General features: G+C 39.1%; 1 protein-coding gene across 1 annotated transcript; it reads right to left on the minus strand.

Annotated features, from left to right (window-relative positions):
- Positions 1–258: 258 nt before the first annotated feature.
- Positions 259–12,117, minus strand: LOC131735418 (INO80 complex subunit C-like). Its single transcript, XM_059021552.1, has 5 exons — positions 11,745–12,117; positions 7,670–7,783; positions 2,125–2,236; positions 961–1,028; positions 259–294 (listed from the first exon to the last, which is right to left on the minus strand). The coding sequence occupies exons 1-5, from the start codon at positions 11,979–11,981 to the stop codon at positions 274–276; spliced, it is 552 nt and encodes a 183-aa protein (XP_058877535.1). The 5' UTR covers positions 11,982–12,117; the 3' UTR covers positions 259–273.
- Positions 12,118–25,137: the final 13,020 nt, after the last annotated feature.

Raw genomic sequence — 25,137 nt, forward strand, 5'->3', positions numbered from 1 at the left:
AAATGGGGCCCTCTTATGCCTGTCTTTTTATGGGATGGATTGAAAATAAAGTTTTTCAACAGTACAAGAGACATACACTCATTTTATATCTTAGATACATTAACGACATATTTGGTATCTCAGATAACACTAATGAAGATTTAATGGATTTCATACATTTTATTGACCAGTCTCATCCAGCTCTAAAGTATATTATTTGTTTATTTAGCAGACGCCTTTATCCAAGGCAACTTACAAAGACTAGGGTGTGTGAATTATGCATCAGCTGCAGAGTCACTTACAACTACGTCTCACCTAAAAGACCGAGCACAAGGAGGTTAAGTGACTTGCTCAGAGTCACACAATGAGTCAGTGGCTGAGGTGGGATTTGAACCGGGGACCTCCTGGTTACAAGCCCTTTTCTTTAACCACTGGACCACACAGCACCCTATTTTTTATATTTATATATATATATATATATATATATATATATATATATATATATATATATATATATATATATATATATTTTTTTTTTGCATTGGCTGCATCAAATGTAACAAGCTATATATTGCTGAAACAAAACAACGCTTGGCTGATCGCTTCATGGAACATCTGAGAAGTATACGAATTAACACCTCTACCTTTCCTGTCACCAGACATTAACAGAAATGACCACACTATAGAAGACATTACAATTTGTGGGATGGTTCAATGCTATGGAACTAATGCTGTCCGGAAACAAAAGGAATGTGAACTTATTTTCAAACTAGGCACTTTGGAGCCATTTGGAATGAACATTCTATTCTGAAGTCATCATCATCATCATCAACATCAACATTCTGGAATTTTGTTTAAAAGACTACTTGTCTGTTTATCAGCTTCTTAAAGCACTGTTTGTTTTTGTATTCAGCCGATGAAGACAAAAAACACAGGGGATATGGTAAAAAAAAATCATGTAAAATTGAAAGTTGTACTCACAGGAAGTCCAGAAATATCTGAGTACTTCTTAGTTGGTTTGAAGGAGGGAGGGGCATCAATATTATAGTCTGGAATTTGAAGGGAAAAAAAAAGTTGCACTTAGAATGAGGTTTATAGAACGGAAAGGTTTTGTAATTTTCTAAGGATCTATACAACAGCAAGTATAAAAAAAAAAAAAATTATATACTGTACTGTAGAACAACATGGGGATGTAGAAAAATGTAAAATTGAATCGAGATGAGATTTCTTTTTTGTTGGTGGTTGAGGTTGGAGAATACAAGGGGTTCTACTGTACATTACAACTATCCAGTTTTCTTTATTCTCAGATACCAGATTTGTAGTACACAGGCGGGTCTGAGTCCACTATTTGCCCTGTTTCAAGCCTGTATTCTAATAATCCTCCCTGGGTGTCTGAGTTGCAGAGGCTTGGGTCAATGTGTCTGTTGTCTCTCCCCACCGTGGTTACTGCCTGCAGGGAAAATACCCTAATGATAAATCCTAATTCTAGAAGCCTCCAGCAAGTCTCGACGAGAGATATGCGCTATGAACGAATTGCATATAAATATTCATTGGGTCGGTTTTGAAATCGTATTATAAAAAACGAGTTATTCTATCTGCAGTCCAGTCTTTTTGTTTCACTAAGAATCAAGCCTACCCAGTATATAATTTAAAGAGACAGAGAGAGGGGGAGAAAGCTGTGGGAAGGATCATAGGGTTCCTGCAAATACAGGCTGAAATGTTAGATTGAAGGATGGTCAATTAGCTGTTCCAACTGTAGCTGGTATTCATGCATTTATTAAGCAGCTTGCTTTTTTCAGTTTGAAAGAGCAGGGTTAACCCCTTACCAATCTTTTTAAAGAGATGTAATTATTTTAGCAAGTCAGTGTTAAACTTGGGATAAGCTTATTTCTTCAATAATACAATAAAACAGAGTATTAAATCAAGGACTTATATTAAAGTGTTCGACTGCAGAGGATTTTTGGGAGACTGTGGCTTTCAAACAGGCCTGTGCTTCCTGTATGCGGACAGGGTGTTGCACCCTGGTTAAGCACTTGACGGCCAGTCAAACACCACCAGCTGAGACCAATTATCTGAGAATGTACTTATCTACAGATGAGTGGATTAAGTGAACACTATCCAAGCAAGAGTCTGTAAGCGGCTTACAGTTCGGATCGTTTAGTTGCCATGGCAATGCCCTCTCGGCAGTGAGGATTTGTTTCAGGTTCTTCCAGGTCCTGTTCTTCTTCCCGGCGGCTGCACCTCCAATCCCAGAGTGCTGCACAGACAGAGAAAAAAAATGAATAAATAAAAACAGCAAATCGGGCTCAGGTGAAAAGTGAGTTTGCTGTCTTTGCTAATTTTAAAACCACTGCATACATAGGAGGCTGTGTGAAATGTCAACCAGTCCTGGGTTTCAGAACTAACTTCAATAAAATATATTATTTAAATGATGAGGAGCCAGTAAGCCTACAGACTTTGGTGTGACTTATTCATGCTGTGATAAATGTGAACAGTTCATTGCAGCTTTACCAGGGACCTGATTGTTCAAACTCCTAGCAACTGGTCATGGTCACATCCACACGAATCCGGTACTGAACGTAACTGTTGTATTTAATAACAAGAACACGTTTGATGAACTCTGTCGCAGCTCTCGATTCCCTAAATTACTGGTGGCGCACGCACTAAACACATCATGCAGCTGCTGAATGCAAACATACCCCCGTATGCAACAGCACAGTCACATCAGACTTTTCATGGAGTAAAGTTATGCAGTAAACAGTAACGGCAAACTGTTGTAGACTTTTGTGCTTTGTTGCTTTGTCTGTCAAACGTGTTCTAGAGATGATACTGAGGTATAAAAAAAATAATAAAAAACGGTACACTGAAATATATATATTTTTGTAACTTTACAACTGTCAGATGTGCAAGACATTGCTGAACAATATGCTTTAGTAAATTACATTTTACGTTATTGCAATGTGCCCATACAAGCTGAACCATTCGGGAACTGCTGTGTTTTATTAAAATAATTTTTAAACTGTTTCAGAGCCTATTTGATATGTGTTACACACACAGTGCATTTAAATCAACGTGGGTTTTATTTCACAGGGAGATCATTCAGGTCACTCACCACGGTAATGTTTTCCTCATAGCTCTCAGTCTCAGTTCAGGTGACACAGGTTGAAACGTAATTAAAGAAAATAGTGGGTTATGGCAAAGATGTGTCTCTCCTTTCTTGTAAAGGTAAAGTAAACAATTCTGTATTTTGACGTTTCTGTTGTGGGGGGAGGGGGCTAGTGGAAATTGTGTACGTTTCAAACTTAAATCTTATTCAAGGATATATTTCCATTCGGTAATAAAAATACTATTAACTAAAAGGCTCAAAACTATAGATTGTGCATGTCCCTTGTTAGTAGCTGCCAGTCTGCTTTTCATTCAACAGTTTCCTTCAGTTTTTCTTGACAGTTTTTGTAGATTCAGTATTCGGCCGAATCTTTTGAGATGGATTCGGTATTTGACCAAATCCCAAAAACTTGGATTCGGTGCATCCCTAATATATAGACATATTACATAATATGCATCCTCAAAAAATGGTAACAAATTAAATAAACAAATTTGAGAATAAATCTGTGTACATACAGGTATATCATATACATACAAAACTATACAACTGAAACAATGTAAAGAAGTATCAACATTTTTTTTAATAAACAGGTTTATATTGCCTACATAAAAAAGTGCAACCGAAGCTAAGCGTTTATATACAGATACTACAATCGAAATGACATGAATAAATAAACATTTGAACAGAATGGGCTTCATTTACAATTGCTTACAAAGTCTAAGTGCTGACACAAATCACACAGACACTGAGCTTTTCAAAATATGCAGTGCACTTACCACATTGTCCATCTTTGCTGCAATATTGTTTGCCTGACTTATGAGACACCTTGTCGAACACATGAACCAAAAAAGAACTCATTTGTATACAGTTCTCCCCAGTAATAATGTGATTTCAATTGCCGGTTTCTTTGAGGTACAACTCCGATAGCAAATTAAAGAGGCCACACTCTACTAGTATATTAATGTCATACGCTGACACCCCAGGGTATCTGTGATCTGGTCAAGCGAAGTACCCTTTAGAACCTCCCTATATTTACTCCAAGAAAAGAAAAATGCCCTTTTAGGGTTATAGAGTTCTCTGGTAGCAAGTATGTCCAATGGAGCTTATGTCCCTGCAGTTGAAGCTAATTTTGGAATATGTAAACAATCTGCCTTACGGGAATGCAGAGCACACAGAATGCTAAACTATGGAAAAATGTAAGAAGCAGGACATCAAGGAATATGATTTTAGTACAAAACTGAAAAGGGTGCAAGACACTGCAGCTTTAAAAATAGCTACTACTGTAACTCAATTGTGTGGATTCCTGTAACCATTAAATATCACCACGTATTAGTGATCACATGCATTTTAGTTGAATCAATTTACATGATATTTCAATTCAATACTTAAACATTTACAGAAAGGGCAATCAGGAAAGAGTTGGAGCGTTGACTACTTAATGAATGCAGACTGAGTGCAGTTAATGTTAATAAAAATATATAGCTCTTAGGGATGAGCAAGTAATGATAAGTAAACAATATAATTTTGATCAAAATTGTTTGCATAAATCCATTAGGGGCAGAGTGTAGCAGGGGGACTGGCTAATTAATGGTTACACTGTGGTGTACCAAACAAGATAAACAAGATCTTATTGTATTACTTGTATTGTAACGCTTGAAATGTTTTTGCTTACGATTGTAAGTCGCCCTGGATAAGGGCGTCTGCTAAGAAATAAATAATAATAATAATAATAATAATAAATACATCAAGTTTTCAGATAAAAAGCCACTGATGGGAGTAAAATAAAATATTCTTAAAAGAGCAAGCAGCTTCAAATAAGATTTAAACAGTTTTTAATTCTCCCTGGGTTTATATGGTATTTGCAATAGTCCGGAGTACCGTTTCTTAAATTAGTTTTATAGTTTTTTTGGAGTACTTCATTTAGGTAAGCGACACAGTAATAGTTCTGCATCAGGGGATGATAAAGCATGCATATATTGTTGGATGAGTAACTAATCACAATGCCAGTGTGGGCAATTTATTGTTCTCAAAAAATAAATACGTAACACAAGTTTACAAAGATAGTAAATAATGCTGGAGGGGAAAAGCTTGAACTTGCCTTGTTCTAATGTTATTTTTATGGTACTGGGAAACCTTATCTGCTGACCGTGTTCCTCCATTTGTCACTCTACACAGTGAACACATTCACTTCCTTGATTTAGCACCAACATTCAAACTATTATCATCCACTCCAATCATACAATAGACATTTTGGATTGCGTTTGGCTATAATCCTATAAAATCTTGATTTTAAACAAAAATATTGAATCTGTGTATGTGTGCACTGGTTATTACTGCGATCTGCTGAAAAGAAATGGAAGAGAACCAAACTCCCTGCTGCCCTAGACCTCTACCGCTCTCTCCTCTCCTCCTTCTCTACTCTCTCCTCTGCTAAATGTTCTTATTTCCAATCTATAATCCAAACCTCCACTAACAACCCACGTAAACTATTCTCTACCTTCTCCTCCCTCCCCCTCCCCCTCTCTATCTCCTGTCATGACTTTGTCCCTTTCTTCTCTTCTAAAATCTCCGTAAACTCTAACACTTTTCCCCGCTCCAACCCCTACACCCACTGCATCCTCTACTAACTTACCCTCCTTCTCCATCTTCTCTCCCCTCTCAGACTCTGACCTCTCCTCCCTGTTCCGGGGTCACAAACCCATCACATGTGCCCAGGACCCCCTCCCCACTCAGCTCTTTCAAGCTGCTGCTCCTGCTCTACTTCCCTTCATCTCCTCCCTTCTCAACACCTCTCTCCTTTCTGATCTCTTTCCCTCTGCCTTCAAACAAGCCTCTATCACTCCCCTCCTCAAAAATCCTACCCTCGACCCCACCTCCCTCCAGAGCTACCGTCCTGTCTCCCTCCTACCCTTCCTCTCCAAAACGGGCTGTACACTGCCAGCTCTCTGCTTTCCTGTCCAACCACTCTGCCTGACCCTCTCCAATCTGGCTTCCGCTCTGCTCACTCCACTGAAACAGCCCTCCTGTCTGTCACCAACTCACTAAACTCTGCCCGACCTGCCTCTCTCTCCTCTTTACTAATTCTCCTCAACATCTCAGCTGCCTTTGACACTTGTGATCACTCTATTCTACTATCCTCTCTCGCTGACCTGGGAATCTCTGGCACTGCTCTGGCCTGGTTCTCCTTCTACCTCTCCAACCGCACTTACCAGGTAACCTGGCGTGGAGCAACCTCCACACCTCGCCCTCTCTCAACAGGATTCCCCCAAGGGTCAGTCTTGGGTCTTCTCCTGTTCTCTCTCTACACCCGCTCCCTGGGCCCCCTCATCGCATCCTATGGTTTCTCATACCATTTCTATGCTGATGATACTCAGATTTTCCTTTCCTTCCCCACCTCTGACTCCACCATCCCCTCCTGTATCTCTACCTGTCTGTCTGCTATCTCCTCCTGGATGCACTCGCATCACCTCAAACAACCTCTCTAAATCTGACCTCCTTTTCTTTCCCTCCTCCTCCTCCCCCTCCTCTGATCTCTCTATCGCTTGTCCTCTGGAATCTACCACACTCTCTTCCTCCTCCTCAGCTAAGAACCTCAGAGTCACCCTGGACCCCTGCCTCTCTTATTCCCAGCACATCTCCACTCTGGCACGCACTCGCCGATTCTTCCTGAGCAACATACGAAGAATCCGACTCTTCCTCACCAACTACACCTCCCAGCTCCTGGTCCAGGCCCTGGTACTCTCCCGCCTAGACTACTGCAACTCCCTCCTGGCTGGCCTCCCTGCGTCCGCCACCCATCCGCTCCAGCTCACCCAGAACTCAGCTGCTCGCCTGGTGTTCTCTCTGCCTCGCTTCAACCACGCAACTCCACTGCTTAGCTCACTCAACTGGCTCCCGATTACCACTCGCATACAGTTCAAGACTCTTGTACTCGCCTACAGATGCCTTGATCGGACTGCACCGTTACCTCCAGACCCTCATCTCTCCCTAAACCCCCACTCGACCTCTCCGCTCCTCCTGCACTAGAAGACTGGCTCTACCTCCTCTATGCTCCCCTGCCTCTAGAGCCCGCTCCTTCTCCACCCTCGCCCCGCAGTGGTGGAATGACCTACCTACAGATGTCAGGACTGTCCAGTCCCTGACCATCTTCTGGCGCCTCCTCAAGACTCACCTCTTCAGACAGCACCTGTAGAAACTGCTCTTTTCCATCTGGACACTTATCACTCTTCCTTAAATGCACTTTACTTGCTCTTATCTGCTCCCTATTTTACTGCATTTAACCCTGTACTTTAGAGTACTGTAATCTGTCAAGTGACATTTAATCTGTAGTATTTTGTATTTAATTATATCCTGATGTAACTAACACTGACACTGTTATCTGCTCCGTTATTGAATCGTATTTTGTCATTTACTTGTACTTGCTAGAACCAAAGTGATTGTATTTTATCTTGCTCTTAATTGTATTAATACTTGTACTGATTCTTGAAATGTATTTTTGTCTACGACTGTATGTCGCCCTGGATAAGGGCGTCTGCTAAGAAATAAAATAATAATAATAATAATACTGCTAAGTAGTGTACTTACTACAAAGTTTGGGTCCTTGAAAGATTGTGGTTTGGCTGTTGGTTCAACTGGTGCTGTGCTGGGATCTGCAGCCATAGTTTTAATTTCTCCAGATGGATCCACAGTCAATGGCAGCTGGGAAAAAATAAATAACATTGAAAAATGATTTGCAATAACTTTGCTAAAAGGGACACTATTACAAGCAAAATAATTCAATGCGTGTTCAGTTAAAGTGTTGACATAAGTGACACACATTCAATTCAGCAGGACTTTCACTGTGCTTTCACCATTCAGTTTGATAATTCCCTTTCATGAGTTTAAGCTTCAAAAATAAAATATTGACTTGAGCTGTCAAACTCAAGTGCACTGATGCTTTTACAGCACAATGCTTTGTGATCAATACAAAAATCTATTCAAACACACCATTAAATAAAACCCTGCACTTATTCAATAAAACTTGAAATGCTGACCTACTGATGCTTGAGAGGGGCAGGCACCCACATTTTACCGAAAGAAAGTGGAATTTAAAATCGTTAATGTCAATAACCGAAACAATGGAAGATAATGAAAGAAAGAGAATGCTGCTGAGAATTCTGTCAGTGAAATAATCCAGAATTTCTAACTCCGAATTTATCACAGAAGACAGAAGGTGAGAGAAAAAAGGGACTTATCCCACAGCCTTCACCATCAGCCACACTCAGTCTTCTGATAATTAGGTAGGTGCTGGTTGACAGACAGAGAAGCCAATTTACTTTCTAGTCAAGGATGACTGTCTACCCACAGCATGATTACTAAATCTAAGAGACAAGAGGCATTTTCAACTTTTTTTTTTATCATAAGAGACAGATCGAGATACTGCCATTCATTTTAATCCTCAAACCTGAGTAAATTATCTTCACATCAGTAAATAATAGGATTGAGATGTCAGATACAGTATATAGGTAAATACAAGTTCTAGTGTGACGATATGTGAATCAGCCACTGTTTAGATTATTAAAAAAAAGACCATATTCTAACATCTGAATTCCCTTTAAATGAGATCCCTATGTTGCATCTCAGTGGCACTACACAGCAAATACAAATACCAAAGGCTGTCACTGCATTTATGTGACCAAATGAGCAACACACGTCCCATCCCCAATCACCACACACAAATTATCAGGGATACAGATCCCAGTTACAGAAGCACAGACACTTTACAGCATTATTAATTTGAAGCATTTTGTTGTAGTGATAAAGACGTTAGGCCGGTGTTACGATGAGTCCTGTACCCCCTTGATATGGTGCATCCCCGAGCAATCACCAACATTTCGCGCTTGTGCAGATCTCTCTAGATTGGTTTGGAGTATGCGCATATTTCTTTAATAGAAGTCTGCGTGTGTGTGGCCGTGAACGTCCATTTTCTCCACTATTGCTGTGCTTACAAAAACGGTAGTAATGTTGCTCAACTACCCGAGCTACTTCGAGTCTTATTTAACGATGTATTTATTTTATTTCTTTTACTGCGGTTTTATTTTAATAATGCAAATGTACAATTTAAAACACACACAGCAGCAGCATATAACAATATTTTATCACCAAGTTATAAAAGAAAAAGGAATCGTTAATAGAAATTTAAAGGGAATCATACTTTTTAAAAAGCTGCAATGCTGTAAATGTTAAGAAATTCATTATTTGGGAAAAATACAAATTGTAAAGCAGTAAGAAATAAAGAAATGCTGCGATATTAAATCATGTTTTGTTTTTCACAGCACCAGAGAAGCTGAAATATTTCGTATCCCCAACCTTAAAGGTTTTCTGAACGTAATAGGATTTTCTAGTACTATACCAGATGAGTTCAGGGGGTCCAGTTTTGGTCATACAGGTCATTTGTATTCTCTAGGGGTACCCCCATATTTTATTACATGGGGGATACCATATTTTTCAGCTGAAATATTCCGTATCACCTGTTGAAGCCTTTCTAAATGCAATAGGATTCTAAGTTTGTACCTGATGTGTTCAGGGGGTCTAGACATGCTCATACAGGTAATTTCTATAGAGGGGACACCCCCCTTTGTGTACCAGCAGAGAAATAAGTGGCCCAACACTTGCTAATTATGCAAGTATGAGAATTGCATTTCACACTTAGACTGAATATGAAGCGAATAAGAAGCCAACTTCAGCCACGTCAAATAATAAATGATGAAGTTTTAAGAACTTTTCAGTAAAGAAGAAAGTTAAAGGTGTGTTAAATATTACAACTTTTGTGCTATAGAATTTGGTCCCCCATTAAATAATAGATAAAAAGTATACACATTAAGTAAGTGTCTAGTTCTGATAACACAACTAATTAACTCACCCCAGTATTAAAGTTTCACCCCCACTAGTATGCTTGATTTCTGCACATTAACCATGATTTACTCATTATATATGCTAACTTAGATTTTGTTAGATTGAGAAGCTATCTTGTGTATTGCTTACAAAAAGCATTTGTAATCTAATACTGGAATCCAACTGCATTTAGAAACTATGGCAGGGAATACAAATATTTCAGCTTCCCTGCCTGTGAAAAACAAAACATGATTTAATATCTCAGCATTTCTTTAATTTTTTCTGCTTTACATTTTTTATGTTTCCCAAATGATATTTGGCGTCCCCTGTCAGTTTAATTTTACCTTTGAGAAGATGGGACGCCAAATATTATAGTATACCAGCTATAATATTTGCCATCCCCCTTAAGAGATGCCAAATATTATAGCTGGTATACTATAAAATGTGGCATCCCCTGTGTTCTCAAGGGGGGGGGGGGATGCCAAATATTATAGTTGGTACATAAGGGGGGTGTCCCCTCTATAGAAATTACCTGTATGAGCATGTCTAGACCCCCTGAACACATCAGGTACAAACTTAGGATCCTATTGCATTTGGAAAGGCTTCCCCCATGTAATAAAATATGGGGGTACCCCTAGAGAATACAAATGACCTGTATGACCATAACTGGACCCCCATGAACTCATCTGGTATAGTACTAGAAAATCCTATTACGTTCAGAAAACCTTTAAGGCTGGGGATACGAAATATTTCAGCTTCTCTGGTGCTGTGAAAAACAAAACATGATTTAATATCGCAGCATTTCTTTATTTTTTACTGCTTTACAATTTGTATTTTTCCCAAATAATGAATTTCTTAACATTTACAGCTTTTTAAAAAGTATGATTCCCTTTAAATATTATTATATGCTGCTGTGTGTGTTTTAAATTGTACGTTTGCATTATTAAAATAAAACCGCAGTAAAAGAAATACATCGTGAAATAAGACTCGAAGTAGCTCGGGTAACTGAGCAACATTACTACAGTTTTCGTAAAAACAGCAATAGTGGAGAAAATGCGCGTTCACGGCCACACACACGCAGACTTCTATTAAAGAAATATGCGCATGCTCCAAATCAATCTAGAGAGATCTGCACAAGCGCGAAATGTTGCTGATTGCTCGGGGATGCACCATATCAAGGGGGTACAGGACTCATCGTAACACCGGGAACATTCAACAGTGCGGGCGGCGTTTGGGTCGACCAATACTGGCTCAATCACATTATATGCCATAAAACAATTGCGATAACTTAAAAGATCTGCTTGAAATAAATAAATAAATAAATAAATAAAAAGGAGGCTGTGCGGTCCAGTGGTTAAAGAAATAGGCTTGTAACCAGGAGGTCCCCGGTTCAAATCCCACCTCAGCCACTGACTCATTGTGTGACCCTGAGCAAGTCACTTAACCTCCTTGTGCTCCGTCTTTCGGGTGAGATTTAATTGTAAGTGACTCTGCAGCTGATGCATAGTTCACACACCCTAGTCTCTGTAAGTCGCCTTGGATAAAGGCGTCTGCTAAATAAACAAATAATAATAATAATAAAATAAAAAATACGTTCTAAATCAGGGGGTTTCATGGGGGAATATAGCAAGGACATGATGTAGGCGATATGTGGGGCTATTCCACTGGCTAATACAATCTCTATGTACACAAGCCTCTGAAATCGTTGAAGGTGAATCAGGAACTGGCGGCAATATCACAACAACTTTATCTTGAGAACGCTCTCTGAAAGGCAAGCGTACTGTACCTGCTGCACCTCAGTGCTAGCCGTAGTAAATGTGAGTTTTTTCTTCTTGTTGAAGAAAGCTGCAGCCGCTCCAACGTTGTTGTTTGCAGGACTCGCCGGCCGCTTCTTCCCCCGAGCCTGAGACGCCTGGTTTGCGGGTGGTTTGATGCTGGAATTGGGAGACGCAGGAGTCACCAGATCAGTCGTTACCAGCATCGCTGATAACGACACCTGGCCCGTGGAACATATCTCATCCATTTACGATCTGATGAGAAATATCGATTAAAAAACTACAGATTGTCAACTCACACTGAACACACGCGCACGGAGGTACCCTGTAACCGGAAATGCACAGTTAATAACAGATAAACGTCATCAGCTTGCGACTTTCAGAACCGCTTCTGATTTATGGAAATACAAGTTCTGAAACAATTGTAAAAATGTATTTTATTTTACTCTCATGACCACCAGTCTTGTTTCTTAAATCGGTAAATGTGTTGTTAAGTGTATTTTACGAGTGAAGATATTAAATAACAAACCGTAGGTGTGATTCGCCAGGAAATATAGTATAATTATTACATTATTTTAATTCTGCTATATCATTTTTAGAATCTTTTAAAACTATTCTCTATATAACCACAGATTAATTATTGGATTGTTTTAACTAGACCAAAAAAATAAATGTTTATAGCTACAGAGGAAATCCTGGTATAGGTATCAGATTTTGACAAGGTAGCAACATTTTACATTTATAAATGTCATATTTTTCTACCGGTAGCAAAAATTAACATTACACTGGTATCTTACCACTAATTTCTCTTCACTGCATATTTATGAAATACAAACTGATCTGTAGAATAATTAGTTTATTGCATGAGTAGATGAGACTATTCCAACCTTAAAAAATGTAAGTGATTTTTCATGTATTTATTTATTTAATAATATTTTAAGTATTATCCAAAATAGCAATTATTTTGCAACAGGACTGGGTGTTTGGGAGGACAATATATTTCTGCACTAATACAAGTTCATAATCATAACCTAAGAAGTGCAAAACACAAGGGATACACACCCAGCTTTCTTTAACCTAGCATGATACCAGATGTCATTTCTGAAAATACCTGTTGGCTGTTACATGAGTTTCTTTCAAAACTGCACTTATGAAACCTACATAGCAAAAAAAAATATGAGACCCCTCTTGTTTATTATTTGTTTTGATTCCCCAAACAAAAGCGCTGGCTTATCCTATTCATAGCCTCCTGCTGCTTCTTTTCCATCCTTTAAGAACTTCTTTATAAACAGCTGCTGTAGCTAATCCTCAAGTTACTGGTACATATCATTTAACAACAATCATCTTCAATTCTAACATATAAATGACCAATTTGCAACATAGAAAGATGAATCTAATGTTGATTATATTTGTTGTAACAAGGAATTTCATGCGGTGCATTACACTTACAGGAAAACACAAAACAGTGTATTCTAGATAGTAGCAGATTTAAACGTAACTACAATTTCTTTTCTATGACTCTCAGTGTTTTTGTTGCTGCTCTATCTGCAGCCACCGGCGTACCTCTGTGACCTGTCTGTAAAGGTTCTGTAGTAATTTAACAGTTTAACATGCTTATGCTACTCACTGTATTAGTATACCATGTATTTAATGTGGTAGTTTTTACAGCGCTTTACCATACTTATATGTGATTGATCATGCTTGCATTTATAGTTTTATAAGGGATTGAAGTTAAAAGACAAAAACAGACTAAACTCTAGGCTATAAGGTAATACACAGGAAGCCAGTGAAGTCGAATTAAAAAATGAGGCAGTGTACTTCTTGTGGGTTAGAATTCACAATATCAGATTGAGTTATGCTATTTACAGATTTTGATTTCCATTACATGAGAGTAGATGTTAAAACTTCATGCTGATTTGAACTTGGCTCTCGCCAAGATAAGCACCAACTAAGACGTAGCTTCACAGTAAACTAATGTGATCCATATGCGTCTCCATTCATTTGCGCTTCCTTCCATATGATGATGTAGATATCCTTCTGTCTGGTGTTGATGGCTGAAGTGTAATGCTGGCTCCAGGGATCAGCTTATTGCCTCCCTAGCGTATCAGCACACGCAACGGCTGCGATGCTGGCTCCGGGGATCAACCACAGTGCGCTCCCCAGCGCATCAGCATGACAACCGTCTGGATTGAGCTAAGTAGGGTACGTCTCTGGGGTCTTCAAGTGGGCACCTTCCATCCTCGGTGTTTCGTCGACTAGCCCACGACACCTCAAGAGGGCTCGACGGTGATTCTGGCGTCCCAGCATCACCCCCCTCCGTCCCCCACTCAACTCAGCCCAGCTTACTTACCCGTACATCAGCTTTCCTTTCTATTGTACTTGAGATCCCCAGCCAGAATCTTTCCGTCTAAACCACAGCCAGTTGCTGCTCCTCTCTGCTGCTTCAGATAAGTTCTTCACTATGCAACGCAACTCTTGGCCACTGAATCCGACGTCTCTGAGAAACCGGGTTGTAGAGTTTGCCACAAATCCTCGACAACCCACTTCCACTGGGTAAACCCGGACTGAATAAGGGAGAAAAGCAGGATGATGGCACTCATTTAATCTTTGTTTTGCATAAAAAAATAAATGTTCAATTTGAGGAGAATAAATATTTGCATCTCATTTCCATTATTTCGCAGAAAGTCTTAATTTTAGCCTATGGAATGGTAGAATGGCTTTGAGCAACAACCCTTCTGAAGCACTCTTAAGAGGCAATTAACTTTTTGAGGCACTCAAGAGTAAGAAAGCCTGTCCACCTCTTTTAGTCATACCAGTAACACTAACATCTTATTCTGCATTCATTATTCATGATGTAGCATTGGGACTTAAAAAAGTGGTGTCATCTCAGGGCAGCAGTGTGGAGTAGTGGTTAGGGCTCTGGACTCTTGACTAGAGGGTCGTGGGTTCAATCCCAGTGAAGGACACTGCTGCTGTACCCTTGAGCAAGGTACTTTACCTAGATTGCTCCAGTAAAAACCCAACTGTATAAATGGGTAATTGTATGTAAAAATAATGTGATATCTTGTAACAGTTGGAAGTCGCTCTGGATAAGAGCGTCTGCTAAGAAATTAATAATAAATTAATAATAATATGAAGTGCTTATTGCCCAGTTATAAGCAATCTGTATGTGCAGTCAGGACCTAAAGCTTTGCAGGCATTGACTCAATGGATATGGAAGCACTTTATAATTACAGCCACTAATATATAATATATATATACTGTATATATGTATATATATATATATATATATATATACACATACAGTCACCTCCAAAATTATTGGCACCCTTGATAAAGATGAGCAAAAAAGACTGTATAAAATAAATAATACCAGTACTGAGCTATATTGTAATTTTCCAGCATGTGGGATATATTTGACTTTATTAATGATTCAATGAAATCAACCAAAATTACACATTTCTCACATTATAAATTTATTTCCAAGAAAAATGAAGTGTCACAATTATTGGCACCCTTGTTTTCAGTACTTCGTGCACCCTCCTCTTGCAAGGATAACGGCACTGAGTCTTTTTCTAGAATGTTTAATGAGACTGGAGAACACACTGGGTGGGATCTTAGACCATTCCTCCATACAGAATCTTTCCAGATCTTTGATATCCTTCGGTCTGCGCTTATAGACTGCCCTCTTCAATTGAAACCACAGGTTTTCAATGGGGTTCAAGTCTAGAGACTAAGATGGCCATTGCAAAATGTTGATTTTGTGGTCAATTAACCATTTCTTTGTGGATTTTGATGTGTACTTGGGGTCATTGTCTTGCTGGAAGATCCACTTGCAGCCAACTTTCAGCCTCCTGGCAGAGGCAGCCAGGTTTTTGGCTAAAATGTCCTGGTACTGGGTAGAGTTCATGATGCCATTGACCTTAACAAGGGCCCCAGGACCAGTGGAAGCAAAACAGCCCCATAACATCAAAGATCCACCACCATATTTTACAGTAGGTATGAGGTTCTTTTCTGCACACGCATCCTTCTTTCGACGCCAAACCCACCGCTGGTGTGCGTGGCCAAAGAGCTCTATTTTTGTCTCATCTGACCATAGCACCCAGTTCCAATCAAAGTGCCAATGCCAATACAAAAAGGCCTTTTTCTGGGAACAAGTAATGGGTTAACAACTTACAGCTGTTCTGCAGCAATGGAAGTAAATTAAGCCTTGAAAGTTGATGCTAACAATTCCTACAGGTGTCCCAACTTTTGTTGATTACTTACAAACCCTCTGTCTGTATAAAAGCAGTGTTGGAACAGACTGTCTTACTACACCCTCTGAAGCATTATTTGGACAGTATTGTACTGCAGGAAGTAGTATATTGCTCTCATAATGGCGAGAAAAAGGCAATTAACAAAGGAAGACAGACAGACCATTATAACCCTTAAAAGTGTAGGTCTTTCCTTTAGAGAAATTGCAAAGAAAGCCAAGGTGTCAGTGAGTACAGTTTCCTACACCATCAAAAGGCACTTGGAAACTGGAGGAAACTCTGACAGGAAGAGGTCTGGCAGACCCAAAGCCACAACAGAATCAGAAGACAAGTTTCTGAGAGTCAACAGCTTGCGTGATAGGCGTCTCACAGGACAACAGCTTCAAGCACAGCTTAACACTGGTCGCAGTAAGCAAGTCTCAGTTTCAACTGTGAAGAGAAGACTTCGAGCTGCAGGTTTGACAGGTCAAGTGGCAGTAAGAAAGCCATTGCTAAGATGGCAAATTAAGAAAAAGAGGCTTGCCTGGGCCATGAAGCACCACCAGTGGACTACTGAAGACTGGAAGAAGGTCTTATGGACCAATGAATCAAAATTTGAAATCTTCGGTTCATCACACAGGGTTTTTGTACGCCGTTGAGTAGGCGAAAGGATGGTTCCTCGGTGTGTGACACCAACTGTCAAACATGGAGGAGGAAGCATGATGGTCTGGGGCTCTTTTGCTGGATCCAGAGTCGGCGACTTGCACAGAGTGAGTGGCACCCTGAACCAAAACTGCTACCACAGCATTTTGCAGCGCCATGCAATACCCTCTGGTATATGCCTAGTTGGTCAGGGGTTCATCCTACAGCAAGATAATGACCCATACCTCCAGGCTATGTCAGAACTACCTTAGAAGAAAAGAACAAGACGGTAGGCTTCAAATCATGGAATGGCCAGCACAGTCTCCAGACTTAAACCCCATCGAGCTGGTTTGGGATGAACTGGGCAGAAGGGTGAAAGCAAAGCAACCTACAAGTGCAACACATTTGTGGGAATTTCTGCAACAGTGTTGGGAAGAACTTTCCGAACAATATTTGATTTCCATTGTAGAAATAATGCCACGAGTGTGTTCGGCTGTTATATCTGCAAAAGGTGGCTACTTTGATGAGTCAAAAATTTAGATTCAATTTTGTTAAACAAAACGATTCCATGATTTCTTTTTTATCTCCAATTGTTTATTTGTTCTATGCTTTAATTTCAGAGTACATTGAGTCATTAAACTGCGTAAATTTCAATAAAAACTGGAAAAATGGAGGTGTTCTAAAACTTTTGACCGGTAGTGTGTATATATATATATATATATATAAATATATATATTCCCCTTTTACGTTTTTGACTGTTCTTTAAATGTATAAAATTCTGTGTTGCAGGATTTCTAACATAATACAGTATAGCAGTCTGATTCTAGGTATGGAATGCCATAAGATGCATCCTAATGCATTGAATTGCATTGTTGGCAGGCATGCTAGGTAGGTCATAAAGTATTCCCTTTAATTATTATTATTATTATTATTATTATTATTTATTTCTTAGCAGACGCCCTTATCCAGGACGACTTACAATTGTTACAAGATTTCACATTATACAGATATCACATTATTTTTACATACAGTTACCCATTTTATACAGTTGGGTTTTTACTGGAGCAATCTAGGTAAAGTACCTTGCTCAAGGGTACAACAGCAGTGTCCCCCATTGGGGATTGAACCCACAACCCTCCGGTCAAGAGTCCAGAGCACTAACCACTACTCCACACTGCTGCCCTAACCATGTGTGCTTAAATCACATAACAGGACTTGTGTCATCCCCTAGGCTTCTCTTTATAATTCATAGAAAGGGCCAGATGGAAAGCGGTGTTGTCTTCCTGTCCCCATCTGAATACAGAAACATGCCTAGGTATTCCCATGATGTCACCCAGCCCTTGCTGCAATAGTGAGGTGAACTAATGCCAGTTAAACTTCCCCAGACCATGACACCTCTTCCAGTAGCCCACTTGGCAACCCTTCCATCTTTTACAAATAGGGTAAAATATGATTCGTCAGACCACACAACCTCCTTCTATTGGTCGACTCCCCAATGATGCAGGTGGGTTTTCTTGTACTTCGCACACCTGCATCACTTCGCAAGCCCACAGTGCTTCACTTCAAATTATTTTTAGATGAAATTCTTGCTGGAATAGTTTCAATACTAAATAATGTTACTGTAAAATAACCCTATGATAACTAATTAAATAGTTGTTGTGTTTTATACTGAAAATACATTAAAACAAGTAATCCCAACATTGGTATGCTGTTCTTCAATTTTCACTGGAGTTATCTTTCTTTACAGGTCTGCAGTGTTAAAAGTGTTAAACAGTATTTGCAGATACGGCACTCTAAATTAGCTTGTTGCTGATCCAAAATGACAGGGACCCTGTAACCAAGTGTGTTTTAATGATTCCCTCTCCACAGCACCCTGTCTTCTCTCTACAACCTGGGCTGAATACTCTGTGTGAGTCATTATCTTCCATTTAGAGCTCACTCCTCTAGCTATATGACTGTATGTTCAATTTCTTTATCTGCTTTGAGTCTTCTATAAAGCACCGCTGGATTTTTCACTTCCTTCATTGTGTTGAAAGTGCTCCTTCAAATAGCTCACTTTAAGGGTTACACAATACAGAAAAATGTAGATTTAGAGTAGCAGTAAAATATGAAACCGGTCTAATTACAGAAAATTATAGTATAATTTTTTGACAAAATAAAATGTCATGTTTTATAATTGCAACAAAGAGGAACATAAAGCCCATAGGTCACCAAATCATTCAGATGAAGCCCTTGAAAATATGCAGGCTCTTTGTTCTAGCTTTATATTATGCTATTGCCCTTACCAAAAGAGATTATGGGAAAACAGTTTGTAACGATTGCAGGTACAATGGTAGGTATGATATGTGATTGGTGTACTGGTCATTGTAGCACTATGGTACCATATCAATACAATGTGTGTTCCAGGGCTTAAACGCACACTAGCCCTGCATCCAATCCCAGGATTGATTGAGAGGATGAGGATGGATTCCGGTCACTTTTTGCTAGTGTAAACACTTCTGAGCACGTTCTGGAATCTGTCCTCTTATTCTCTCAAATGCTGAGTTGGTATTCCGGACTGAGCGGACAAGAGGATGGATTCCGATCACTTTTTTCAGTGTAAATGCACAATAATTCCAGATGTATTCTGGAAAGATTGCAGAACTCCAACTCCAACTTGTACATCTAAAAAAGTAAGTGTAATGCATTTGTATATTTTGCATATTAAGTATTGATAATATGTTTGATATATCAAATTAACAGTGGTGGCTGCATGTTTTTTGTTATGTAGTTTCATTTTTCGATGTGTAGCGACTACTGGCTAAATCTGTCACTACAGCAGGGCGTCAGCTTTTTTTTTTTTTCCTCAAAAGTACACATGCTCAGAGTCTGCTCCTGTGATAAGTACCCCCAAAGATATTGGGTGCGTTTACAGAGATCATTGTGCATAGATTCTGTGCAAAATCTGACCAAGATGGAGAGCCAACGGAGGCGTAAGAAAGTTTGCTGGTTTGTGCTGTTTTTCGCCATGTTAAAAAAAAAAATGCATCAAACTTTTGAAGTAGAGTTCACATTTGCCCAAAGCCTTTTCAAGAAAACGGCAACATTAGCAAATTATGACAATATGTAATTATTATGAAAAATTATATTTTCTGAGCACTGTCCCGTGCCGCTGTTTCAAGCATGTATAAATACAACGTTCTGGTACACTGTCCCAGAATCTTATTGGAAAGATTCCGGAACACTAGTGTAAACACACCTAGTGTCTCATCCCTTGTTTCAGATGAAAATAATAACAGTCTTCACTAGTGATGTACACCAGCATTTGAGGATCAAAACAGAGAAGGATTTGAAAAAGTACAGTACATTCAAACCCAACCCTAAGAAAATGCCAAGATCATGCTCCACGTATATTGCTCACATGAGAACATGGCAAACCAGACTGTCACTAACAGAATAGGAATTGATTTGTATCTATTCTGTAAAAAATCCTAATTAGTCCTGAATTACAGAGAAAGCAATGAGTAAAAATTGTGTTTCTTTAAAAATGACCCATCCATTCTTTCTAACTGCTACTTGTTCAATAATGAAATTCAATTGATTGTTCATTTGGTAATTGGATTTGTTTTTGCTCCTTTGTTACGCTTAGTTCAAACAGTTAAAATGTTTGTCTCACGTTGTGGGAATGTTGTCATGAGTTCCTCTGAGTTTGCCTACACAAATGGCAGGGTTTCACGCAGTTTAGAAAATCAAAATGCTCTCTCCACTGTCATGACTTGTGACACAGCACACACATACCGGCACACTCACGCTATAGGAAGTGCACTCCTAAAACATTGTACCACTTTAAATCATGGGTAAAATGCCTTCTCGCGCTAAAAAGCTGTAAAGTTGACGAAAAATTCAGTTTTTTGAGCTTGGAAACATAGTAAAAAGCCATTCCTTATGTTTATGAGACTTCAGCAATGAAAATCCTGTGATGTAATCTTTCGCAACTTTCAACTATAACTAAAGGCTGTACCAAGCAATCCTTTATTATCTGAGATTTGCTGGAAGTAGCCCAGGCAAGCTTCTTTTACAGAATAGGAAAAAATAAACAATACATATGAGGGGTTTAGAGACCTCTTCATTCAGTCATTTTTTTATGTGACTCCATTTATTCAATGTTTCAAATTATTGCCATTTGACTCAGAAAATGATAGTGCTTTAGAGTTTAGTTGCTTTTGTAAGCTTTATAAGATTATACAAAAATGCTGAAGTTACTACAAATATAAAAATGCAGCCCTTTGCAATAAATACATAAAAAAACAAAGCCCTTTGCAAAGCACAGATCTTTTTTTCATCCTCTTGCACTTGCTATCTTCGTGTTTGGTGATCGGATAGCCGATTGCTTTATTTTCTGTCCCTTAGCAACAAGATGCAATACACTGTACGATGCCTTAAAGGGGAACTGTAATGCAAATAAATATATAACAATTTCAATAGAAAGCATGTTAACAAAAGCTTTTGACGCACTTTCAGCATCTCCTTGAGCAGTATATCGTATAAAAACCATTAAAACAAATTAACATTGAATGTATTGGAGCTCTCTTCTGTCGCGTTTTGTGTGACGTCCTGTTGTTGACTCGCTCTATAGTCACACATTCTACTGAGCGTGTGTCCCGTTTCTATACTATGTAGCCATTGTTTTGTTAGGGGCACCCTTTGTTGGTTTAAAGGCTTAGGCACACAAAAATACTACTGTTTTTCCTTTTGTTATTTTTGTACCCGAATGCTTTGCATTCCTGCCAGTGTCATTCACTGGTGTGGGTGGCTGTCAATGATATGACGTAACAGCGGCGCCAGAAAAGTTCCAATATGGCGACGGCCTCCATTTCCAGCTGACCCAGAAAGCTGACAAAAAAATTGAAATACTGGCCAAACGCTTGACTTTAACAAAATTGGTGCAGCGAGACGCATTTGTTATGTATACAGAGCATTTAGAGAGCCTTGTTATTTTGAGTACAGTTCCCCTTTAAGTAGCATCTATCATGGGTACGTACCAAGGTCAAAGAAAGTCACGCTTGTACTCCAAAATGTATTAAATTAACATAGCTAGGGATTTGTTGCCAGTGGCTTTATTATTGCTGCAGGCTACCGTCTGCACCAGGCTTGAGCGACCACAAAGGCTTGAGTGATCATGTCATGCAAAAATAATTAATCAAAAAATAAAAATAAAAAAATCAGTATCCTGCTCCAATGGGATTCCATATCAATTCAAAAACACATTTGATGAATCCTTGAAACAAAACCCTGGCATGTTCCCAATCAACAAAGTAGAAAATTCAATGTCTGCTGTGATGAGGTGAATTGCAAATAATCAAAACAGGCTGGATGGGCATCCTGGGAGACAGGTAAATAAAGGTTTAATGTTCAGTTCTCACTGGTGACTCTTTATCTCATTTGGCATGGATGAATAATGCATGTCTGCTCCAGACTGCTTTGGTGGGGCACAGTAAGATTGTACCTCCCTCTGGGGACGATGCCCTCATAGAAGTTTACATAATTTGCACATTCATTTTGTAGAGTTTACAGGTCTTTTTTTTTTTCTTCTTAGGTTTCTTGTGCAAAACATGTTCTTTGATTAGTAAAGATGCTCTGCAGTCTACAATAGTACATTATATTAGAGACATCTATAAGCCAACCAGATGTTTGATTAATTGCAATAAGAACCACTTGGAATGATTACAAACATCATAAAAAGGCAAGGGGACAAATCTGAAGCTCTTTACTCTTTAACCCAAATCATTTTCAGTGAGCTTTTCTGTATTTGAAAACAAGATGCTGCATCTGAAAGACAACATAAGCACCAAATATCTTGGGCATGGTAGTCTGATATTGCTTCTAATGAATACTAATCATTTGAAAGTGAAAATGAAAGTATATTAATAGGCTTTGGAAACTTTATTATTTACTGACGTTACTAATGGACTGATATGAGAAAATGATATTGTGCCAGACAAATTTCACTAGAGACAACAATTTCTGCATTGAATATTGGGATGGAATATGAGATACAGGACTTACTGTAAAGCAAGAAGTTTGCGAGCAAGAAATGTTTGCTAATTTCGGATTTATTAAAAATCCGCAAAATTAATGTGCCATGAAATATATTATTCATAGATGTGCTGTACATTAAAAGAAAAAGCGCAAACATTTATTGCAGCAAAAATGGACCTTGAAGGCCATTAGCAAAATTAAGTTGCCGCAAAAAAATCCTGTTTTACAGTTAGCGTGATTGTAGAAAATCAATTTTTAGGAGTAGACCGGTGTGAAGATTCAGGGAGTTACATTATTTAAGACCCTATACTTCAAAAGTTCAAGTATATGACAAAGGTGTATCAATAACAATATATATAACACTGGTAAAGTAAAGCAGGTTATTGAATACAGAATAGCTATATGAATAAAGAAGTGATTCAGAAAGTTACAGAATGTAATAAATCAGTGAAAATAATCAAAGGGTTAAATCAAAACATTTATTTTCCCCGTTTCCACTGCCTGGCACTCCCAGCTACAAAACAAGGTGTCTCACAGCTCACCCAAGCGGCTGAGCAAGGCTGTCTAGCCAGGTTTTGTATTTCATACCCGATGTAACCAAACTGGCTACAAAGGAAGCGCACCATCACATAGCTAGGAGGTGCGTGTAGAGAATAAACCAATGGGGATATTGCTACCACTGTGGCTGATTTTCTTTCATATAGGTAAAGCACGCATAGGACATATTCTTTATCGTTTTTCTTTGATCTTTATTGTATTCACCAAATCAGAGAACTTTGCTAAAATTGAACAATGTTCATCCTGCTTCGGCACACAAGACAAACGTCTGAATTGTCATTGCTTTTTTTTTATTCATGATAAACACAGGAACAACACCTGGCTATTTGTTTGGCTGTGCTCTTCTTCTTAACCAGATTCCTTTTTATTTGTAATGAGCCTATGGTTAAGTTTATGTGTTACTGCCGGTTTCTTTAAAACAAAATACAATACGATCCCACAATCCCCCAGTGACCTTTGAACAGCAAGAATTTCTGAGGTTGGCCAGGTTTGGGGAAAAAAGCACCGAAACACTCTTTTGATTTCGCCGGCTAGCCGTGGGCAGCCAAAGCCTGTATGGCCAGGCAGTAGAAACGAGACATTAGTCCTATGGTAATGTTATGTGAACCTGTTTATACACATCAAACCAGTACATTAGAAGTTGGTTGAGGATTAGGTCCTTTAACAGTAGAGCAAGGAGTAGTGGTGAGGTTGTCTGGGCTTATCAGTATCTTCACTTTTTCTAACTGCAATCACCACCAGGAGTCTGTGACATTCATGGGCTTTCCAAGCGGGTCAATTTACAGTTGAAATGGTGATGCGCGTGCACGTTTGGGAGAATTACTTGTGTAAATCAGGTTTGTGGCCGAAAAAAAAACGGCCAAAGAGAGGGATAAGGTAAATCTCATTTACTTGTGTAAATGACGAAACACACAGGAAAATCCTTTATCCTTAACTATAAATATTGCAAGGGAGCAGGTCAGTTGTTACTGTGGATTCCAAGATGGCAGAAAGTAGTGGCTGAAGGGCAATTTTATGGTTAGCAGTGGTGTAGTTCACCTTAATGATAATGTGGGCGGCTTTTTTTATTATTGTTTTTTGCTGTTTCTGGACTGTCATGTTGTATATCTCTTGTGGGTTTCAGTTCTGTATAAAACCACTTACCATGAACTGCGTTATGCCCTTGTTATAGTATTAAAGCAGCTGTTTGAGAATACCCTTGCTGTAAAAACTATACTAAAGTTAAACACGAAGAGCAAGTGAGCTGCCTAAATGTCTAACTGAATTAATTCCTGTCCTTTTATTGATCCCAGCTATGTCCAAAGACAAAGTGTATCTGCCCTCCACGTTAATAAATATAGTTGGTGAACTGGATGTCATGAACCAGCTTGATCGCCCAAAACAGCGCAACAAACATCCAACAATTGTTGATGTCTTCTCAGAACTGACCAAATAAAATTGCAAATGAACGTATTGATTGTGTTTTATTTGTTTGCATCATTAAGATTTAACACAACAGTAAATCCAACACAACTTAAAAGAAAGAGAATCTCTGACAGCACGAGTCTCCTCAGATCGCTGCTGTCCAATTGAAACTGGCGGCTGAGGTAACCTTCACAGTTGCCAAGTCCGCTCATAATAAGCGGGATTGGGCTTGTTTTTTGAGAGTCGCAGGTTTTAATTTACATAAACACCGTGTGAGATCAGTGACAATTTTGGGAACAAATTAATGCACTTCAGTCTGTTTCATCAGTATCTGCCACCTCCCTTTCAAGTGCCCAAGCGTGGTGTTGAATGTTTCCTCAGCAGATGTCAGCCATCCGTATGGGTAGGGTTTCTAAGCCAGGGTAGTATACTCAGCATGAGATTCTAAGCTTTCCAACGATACCACCCCTTTCAGTCTAGCTAAGCTGTGAACAGTCACGTGATGATGGGCTTAACTTCAGGTGATCGTAGTTCCGGCTAGGAGTACCGC

Source organism: Acipenser ruthenus, unplaced genomic scaffold (assembly GCF_902713425.1).
Source record: "Acipenser ruthenus unplaced genomic scaffold, fAciRut3.2 maternal haplotype, whole genome shotgun sequence".
Classification (NCBI taxonomy): domain Eukaryota; kingdom Metazoa; phylum Chordata; class Actinopteri; order Acipenseriformes; family Acipenseridae; genus Acipenser; species Acipenser ruthenus.